This window comes from Saccopteryx leptura, chromosome X (assembly GCF_036850995.1).
Source record: "Saccopteryx leptura isolate mSacLep1 chromosome X, mSacLep1_pri_phased_curated, whole genome shotgun sequence".
NCBI lineage: Eukaryota > Metazoa > Chordata > Mammalia > Chiroptera > Emballonuridae > Saccopteryx > Saccopteryx leptura.
In genome coordinates, this window is record NC_089516.1 from 8,754,982 (window position 1) to 8,763,189 (window position 8,208).

General features: G+C 43.3%; 1 protein-coding gene and 1 long non-coding RNA gene across 3 annotated transcripts in view; one reads left to right on the forward strand and one right to left on the reverse strand.

Moving 5' to 3' along the window:
- The window catches only part of PIR (pirin), a 98,114-nt gene extending 94,841 nt beyond the window's left edge, over window positions 1-3,273 (reverse strand). The window contains exons 1-2 of one of the 2 annotated variants that reach the window (XM_066356997.1): window positions 3,131-3,273; window positions 1,651-1,783 (exon numbers count right to left, since the gene is read on the reverse strand). In XM_066356997.1, coding sequence (XP_066213094.1) covers window positions 1,651-1,743 — 93 coding nt within the window. In that variant the 5' untranslated portion in view covers window positions 1,744-1,783; window positions 3,131-3,273. Of the gene's footprint in view, window positions 1-1,650; window positions 1,784-2,827; window positions 2,836-3,130 lie in introns of those variants that run through there. The other variant, XM_066356998.1, reaches the window with a different exon arrangement.
- A 141-nt stretch (window positions 3,274-3,414) lies between these two features.
- LOC136385776 (uncharacterized) lies at window positions 3,415-6,053 on the forward strand. The gene is made up of 3 exons (XR_010747867.1): window positions 3,415-3,490; window positions 4,444-4,552; window positions 5,730-6,053. It is a non-coding gene; the product is annotated as an uncharacterized lncRNA (long non-coding RNA).
- The last annotated feature ends 2,155 nt before the right edge of the window (window positions 6,054-8,208 follow it).

Genomic DNA, 8,208 nt, shown 5'->3' on the forward strand with positions numbered 1-8,208 from the left:
AATCTACTATAAGTTTTTCACCTAACCAAGCCTCAGCCTCTTCAATTTAAAATGTAGAGTGGACACTGGGTACATGGAGGTTCGATATACTATTTTCTCTATTTTTGTATGTTTGAAATTCTTCATAATAAAACATTAACGTGAGTGATCTCGGGAAAATGACAGTTTACAATGTCTGGTGGAAGGGGGTGTGGGGCACAGAGGAAATCGCCTCCTAGTGGGCATGCCAGGTGGATCCCAATTGGGCACATGCTGGAGTCTGTCTCTGCCTCCCCGCTTCTTACTTCAGAAAATTAAAAAAAAAGAACTACCATAGAATCCAACAAACCAACTTCTGGGTATTTACTCAAATGAAAACCCTAATTCACAACAGCATCTGCACCCCCATGTTCATTGCAGCATTATTTACAATACTGAAGACATAAAAACAACCTAAGTGTCTGTCCTTGGATGAAAGGACAAAGAAGATGTGGTATGTATATGTAATGGAATATTATTCAGCCATGAAAAGGACATTTAGCCATATGACAACATGATGAACCTTGAGGGCATTATGCTGTGATATTAGTCAGACAAAGAAAAAAACTATATGATCTCATTTATATGTGAAATCTAAAAATAGTAAAAACAAAAACAAGTTCATAGCTATACAGAATAGATTGTTGGTTGCCAAAGACAGGGGGTGGGAGTGAGGGAAAGGGGTCAAGGGAGTCAAGAGTTACAAACCTCAAGTTATAAATAAATCACGGAATGTAAAGTATAGCAACTGTAGTTAATAATATTGTATATTTGAATGTTGCTAAGAGTGATCTTAAAAGTCTCCATCACAAGAAAAAAAAATTGCAACTATGTACAGTGACAGACGTTAACTAGATTATTGTGGCAATCATTTCATAATATATACAAATATCAAATCATTATGTTATACATCTGAAAGTAATTGCAATTATACCTCAATAAAGGTTTTTATTTATTTTAATTTGGTATGGTGCTGGGCACAGTATTTCCTGGCTTATAATCATAACCATGTTTAATACCTTTCGGTGCATATAAGATTTTCTTTTCCACAAATCCCACATCTCCCATAATTTCAAATAAATGAGCTCTCTAATATTAAAAGACATCTATGTAACCTACAATTGCCTTCTCTGATGCCCCTATGTACCTCCACCACCACAAGAAGTCCCCAGAATTGGGTCCCAGCGGTCTCTCTATGAACACAAATCCATGGCAATAGCTGACTGGGCAAGGGTATAGACCCAACCCAAGGTAAGCCAATCAGGGTCTCTCTCCCAGGAACTTGGAATTGAGACCCAGAGTTACCCTCCTGGTGCTTTCACTTGTTGGCACGTAAGCTTGTGGGCATAAGATGGGCCTTCTTGGTGATATGCATGCTGAGGTTGATGGGATGTGAGTGTGCAGAGAGGGGCAGAGCTGTTTCATGTCACTCAGCTGCATCTTCTGCCCAGGACCTCTATATCCACAATACAGAAATCCCCTTTTGGCTGGGGCTAATCCCTGGGGTACCCCAAATGTTAAGTTTAGACTTGGCTCCTATGGCCCCACAAGGCATGGTCTTGGCCCTCTATTCCCAAGTTTCCCCAGCATCCCACCAGTCCCTTCCACAAAAAAGCCACCAAACCAACATACCTGGGGTCTACCAATGCTTCTGCGGACCCTTGCTCCAACACCTTCTGACTGCTCCTGGCTGAGCACTGAGAAGGTAACCTTCTTGGAGGACATGGTGTCAAAGTCCAAAATGAGACTGTTCTGATGCTGAGCTGTAGAGGTTGGAGGGCAAAAGAAGGGCCAACAAAACAGAGTAGTCACTAAGTCTTAAATCACATCCAAGGACTACAAAATAGAGGATGTTAAAGTAAGACTTGCCGAAAACACTACCACCTACAATTTACTGATTGCTTACTGTGCACAAGATGTCGGTTCAGTGATTTAAATAGCAGTCATGATGGTGAAAGTGTATGAGTACCTACTTGATTCCCAGCCACTAATTGTTTACAGTTGTTATGGCATGTGATCTTATAGTCATCTTCTACAAAGGTTAGCAATATGGGCACTTTATCTGCTCATTGAAATCTCTCAGCCGGCCACCCCCTCGCCCACTGTCCCATGAGGCAGGTGTTACCACTGAGGCTCAGAGAGCTTTGCACAGTTTCATAGGGGACACAGAATAAAAACCAAGAGATCTGCGACTCTCCCTGGGATGCTGAAGATTATGGCATTGAAAGGGATCTTTGAGGGTCAGCAAATTCAAAGTCCCATCTAATCCCTGAAGTTCAGGACCAACTTTTCTGGCTAGAAATCTGTGCACTTTCTCATGAGGTCTTCCGGAGCACAGGAAACTCACGGAGGAGGTGCCCTGACAATGATCCCAATTCCAAGACAGAGCACAGAACAAATATCATCAGTTCCATTTCCTCTTCGAATGCTTGCAGACAATAACCCCAATCTCTAAAGCTCTTCAAGATAAATATAAGACTTTCCTTCCAAGATTCCTATGCAAACCAACAGATGCTTTAGCAAAAAGCACAAACCCTGGTTTGCAGTCCAGCTTCACCACATACCAGTCGTGTAACCTGAGGCCAATTGCTAAACCTCTGTTTCTTAGTTTTTCCATCTGTAAAACGGGTAATAAGACCACCTGCCTCAAAGGAGTGTAGCCAACGCTCTAAAGGCAGCTGCTGTTATTCAAAGCACTCTGCCTGGTACTGTCCTCCCGTCAGTTAAGGGCCACCCTAAGATGTGCAGGGGCTGTGGAGCACAGAAATAAGCCCAAGCCTCAAAGCCTTGCAGAACAGTCATCACCTACAAACAAGCGATTCGAAAGTATTTTGCCCCGATCTGGACGATTTCTGGGTCCCTCCAGGTTCCTGCAATTAAACTCTATACACGTGAAGAACTGACGAGCTCCTCCTTCCCGATCGTAGTGCTTTGCAGAAAGAAAAGCGGGCTACCACTCCCACCAAATTGCACAGGACTACTAAGCATCTCTAGTCTTCGCCCTCGAAGACTCCCCGAGGGGTCTGAAGCGGAAGGAGGAAGGCGGGTGCTGCTCCCTAACTCCCCGCGCTCCCCGCCCACCCCGCCTACCCAGCAGGCGCCCGGTACTCACGCAGCGGCTGCTGAAGCCTGTGCTGCGTGCGGTGCGGACGGGCGCGCGCAGCAGCGGCCCGAGCGCAGGGAGGCAGCGGGGAGGTCGCGGAGATGCGGCCTCACGGTGACTCAGCGCTTCGCAGGCTGCCGCGGGGAGGCGGGAGGCGGGAACTCGTGGGTCTCCGGGGCCCTAGGCAGGGGCGACGCTCCTTACTGACACGCAGCTGTGCGGTTGCTTTCGCTCCGCCCTCTTCCCTGCCAGTTCCTGGAGCCCTTTGGCCTTTTACACCCCTCCGCCCAGGAGAGAGACGCCCCTGAGAGGGAGCGGTGTGCTGGACCCTCAGAGGGGTGTGTGGGCCAGACGGGCGCTCTGATCAGGGTGAGGGTCCCAGCTCAATTCCATAGGGTTCCTGTTTTTAACTGGAGTCTGCTTGCCACGCAACCAGCAAAGGTTGGCTGCTGCGGTTTTAATCCTGCTTCTGCCACTTGTTAGCTGTGTGACCTTTTGCAGGTGGCTCAGCCTCTCTATTTCTTCCATTGTAAAGTGGGGATGTTGCTTATAATACAATATAACCTCATAGCATTGTAATTAAAATTAAATGAATTTGGCAGATCTAAAGCACTACACAATTGTTCGTTACATAAATAAGTTGCATGCTGTTTGCTACTTAGAATGGTGTGCTGGGGAGGCATTGGATAGTTTTCCGGGGGGGGGGGAGGGGGAGTTACAGAAACCAGTGAAGGGATCTAGTTTATTGCTAGGATCCTTTATTTTCCTTTTTTCCTATTTTTATTGCTAGGATTTTTTAAAAATTATGATTTATTTATTTATTTCAGTGAGGAGAGAGAGAAAGAAAGAGACAGAGAGAAGGGAGGAGGAGCCGGAAGCATCAACTCCCATATGTGCCTTGACCAGGCAAGCCCAGGGCTTTGAACTGGCAACCTCAGCATTCCAGGTTGATGCTTTATCCACTGCGCCAACATAGGTCAGGCTCATTGCTAGGATTTAAAAAAAAAAATTTATTTAGAAAATTAAATTTAACAGGGTGACATTGAACAACAAGAGTACACAGTTTTCAGGTAAATGTTTCTATAGCATTTGGACTGTTGTTGATTTTGTTGTATACCTATCACCCAAACATTACTAGGATTTTTAACCAGGGTTACCAGGAGTATGTTTCTGTTCTCAAACACTAGAAGTGGGTGTGGCTGTTTCAATGAAATCTTAATTATGGACACTGAAATTTGCATTTCATATGATTTTCATTTGTTAGGAAATGTTATTCCTCTTTCGGTTTTTTATGTCCACCAATTAAAAAATGTAAAAACCAGCCCCAGCCAGGTATCTCAGTTGGTTCGAGTGTCATCCCGATACACCAAGGTTGTGGATTTGATCCCTATCAGGGCACATACAGGAATCCACCAATGAATGCACAAATAAGTGAAATAACAAGTTGATGTTTCTCTTTTTTCTTCTTTTCTTTTTCTCTCTCTCTCTCCCTCATTCGTGCACCCTTCTTCTCTCTCTAAAAATCAATTTTAAAATGTAAAAATCATTCTTAACACATGGCTGTAAAAACTAGGTACTGGGCCAGATGTGGCTGCAGGCCTGGTTTGCAGACCCCTACTCTAGAAGACGTCAGTATCGGAACAAGGACCTTCCCCTGTATTTATTATACATCAGTGGGGCTCAAAACCCCTCCCCACCTTACTTAGATGATTCAATATTAAATGAGCTAATACAAATGAGCATTAAAAGTGCTATGAAATAAAGTATTATATCTTATATCATCATTATACATTCTGCAACTGTCTCCAAACAAAATAGAATCATGGGCTCTCTGTTTGGCACTTTGCAATCTTTACTTATGCCTTCCTTACCAAGAAGTTGAACACTTAGCCGATTGCCTGAGCCTGAAACACAAGCTTTCTCCTCACTCTTTCATCTTGAAATCTTATGGATTCTGCTCCTAATCTCTCAAATACATCCAGTTCTTCCCATTTTGACTGCCTCCATCCACCTTCTCTGATAGCCACCCCACTCTTCTTACTTTTAGGCCTGCCACTGGCCAATCCATTCTCTTAAGTTGCAAGGAAATGGAATAACTTCCTAAAACCTTCATTGCCCTCAAGAGAAACTCCTCGGATGCCATTTAGCTGGCCTCGCCCTCAACACAATTGTTGCTCAAGGATGGACAGGGACACACACACACACACACACACACACACACACACACACACCCTCTTTCCATCGTGCTGAACTTCTTTTAAGCTATGGAATGTGCATTCTGTCTCTTGTTGGCCTGCTGTGCCTCTGTCTGGACCTTTCCCTCTATTGATCTGGCCTATCCCCATTCATCTTTCAGCTCTCAGTTGGGATATCACTCCCTCTGGGAAAACTTCCATTTCTGTCCCTTCAAGTCTGGGTGAAATATTTGACACAGCAATCCTCATATTTATGCATTGTTGACCACTGTTTATCATCCTTTGGAAGATTCTATTTTTCTAAGATGACCCCAACAGTATTTCTCATCACACTTGTCTTCTTCTGCAATGTGACCTTGACATTCCCCCCATAATAAGTGCTGCTTCCCTCTCTTCCTCTTGAGTCTAGGCAGGGCTTGTGGCTGTTTGGCCAGTGCAATACAGTGGAAGTGACACTGTGCCAATTCTGGGCGTGGTGCTGAAATGGCCTGGCAGCTTCTGCTTCCACCCTCTTGGAAGCCAGCTGCTGTGTAAGAAGAGCTACACTCTGAAAGAAGCCTAGGCCACATGGAGGAGAGGTCCTGGAGGAAGAAAGGCCATGTGAAGAAAGAGACAGAGGCCAAGGACACCGAGGACCCAGACATATAGACAAAGAAGCCATCTTGGAAGTAGATCCTCTAGCCCCAGCTGACCCAGCTGATGAGACGTGAAAACCAACTGCATCCTTCCCAACTTCTAGACCCACAGAATTGTGAGAAAATATAAATAGTTATTTTAAGCCACTCAGTTTCCAAGTCATTTGTTTAGTAATAATATATAACTGGAAAATGTCCTTTATTAAAATTAAATTTATTGGGGTGACATTGGATAACATAATTATATAGATTTCAGGTGCTCAAGTCCATAACACATCTTTGATACACTATATATTGTGTGTTCACCCTCCCGAGTCTTCATCCATCACCATTTTGGCCCCATAACCTCCTCCACCTCCCTCACCCCCAGCAATCATCACACTGTTGTCCGTGTCCATGAGTTTTTTCTTCTTTTTTTGTTCTTTTTTTTATTCTCTCCACCTTCCTCACCCAGTGCCCACCCAACCGCTCTCAGCCTTGAAAATATTCTTTTATGTGACAGGAGAGATGAGGTAGATTTTTAAAGCTCTCTGGGCTAAAGGAAACCCCTTACAAATATTTACCTTATTAGAAAGCAGATATGTCCATTTAAATGTTATTATCAAGGCAACCACCCATACAGCAAGATCAGCAATTACTAAACTAGACTTGAGAGATTAAATGTTGGATCCCAGAGGCCACAGCAGTAACCTTTGGCATTTGCGTGTCCTGAAAGGCTCCTCTGTTACAAGTAGCATTCACAGGAACAGCTTCATAATAAAAGAAAATGGGAGTCAATTGTTTTACTGCACATTTTTTACCCACTTCTATACTGGAAGTGGGTTCAATACTCTTGGGGAGTTTTTCAGTTTATCACCTTTTCAAAGCTTCCTCTGGGCCTCAGAATCCCCTTCACCTCCAAAACTGTAACAGGAGTGAGAGCTTCCCTTCCTTCTTCTTTTTAAGAAGTCAGTGACAGGTCGAAACTTAGTCCAAAGGCATGCATTGTCGGGCTTGAAAAGCTAGATTTCAAATGAGAAAAAACAAAGTTAGGCCTGACCAGGCAGTGGCACAGTGGATAGAGTGTCAACCTGGGACACTGAGGACCCAGGTTCGAAACCCCAAGGAAGCTGGCTTGAGCGTGGGCTCATAGACATGACCCCATGGTCACTGGCTTGAGCCCAAAGGTCTCTGACTTGAACAAGGTGTCACTGGCTTGACTGGAGCCTCTCGATCAAGGCACATATGAGAAAGCAATCAATGAACAACTAAGGTGCCGCAATTATGAGTTGATGCTTTTTATCTCTCTCCCTTCCTGTCTCTTTGTCCATCTGTCCCTCTCCCTCTCTTTCTCTTTCTATGGTTAAAAAAAATAGTTAGGAAGGGACAAATTTTTACAAATAGAATATGGCGCATGTATCATTTTACTATAATAGCAGGGCCCATTTTTGAACTGAGAAATGTGACCTAGAGCTTTGAGCACATTTCTCACTGTCATTTGCCATCCAGATGGAGATGTGAAGCAGGCAGCTGGATTATGAGTATGTAAATAGACCATTGATGGTCTTTGGAACCCTGGGAGACAAAGAAAACTCTATGCTGATATGACAATGAAGATAGCCTTCCTTAAATAATTCCAAATAACACCATTATAATCTTTAGAGATACCTACATAATCAAGAGAATTTATTTGACCTTTTATTCTCTTTCCCCAAAAATTATATTTTTCTCTTCTGTATGACTTACTTTCTTCTCAAAGACATATTTTATAGAAATATACATATAGACATCTCATACATCTTATTGTTTGTAATTTTTTCTCCTTCAAGCAGTCAACTAAAAATTTTTTACTTTCAGATTGATCATGTTTTGGTGTGCTTCCTAGGGTACTGTAGCTGTTGTACATTAAATGATGAATATCTCTGGGCTATTCCATATTATGGATTTAAGCTCACTGAACCCAGAAAATCAACTGCCTCCAAACCTGGGACTTATTATTTTGTAGAAATTAGTTTATGAAGGCCAGTAATGTGTTGGTGGTTGAAAACGTCCAGATATATCCTGAAAAGCTGGGGATACATGACTCTAATTTCCACCGTCATGAGAGCAATCTGTACAAGCCAGTTCTGTTCCATCAACTGTTGCACAAAACTCATAACTGTGTTTCGTTTCTTTCCCCCTGTGGGCTTTTGACAGCATGCCAGAAAAGAATGGCTTATGACCCTTTCTTCTGAGCCAGAGAATTTTCCTAGAATTCATCACAAGCAAAACACTCTCA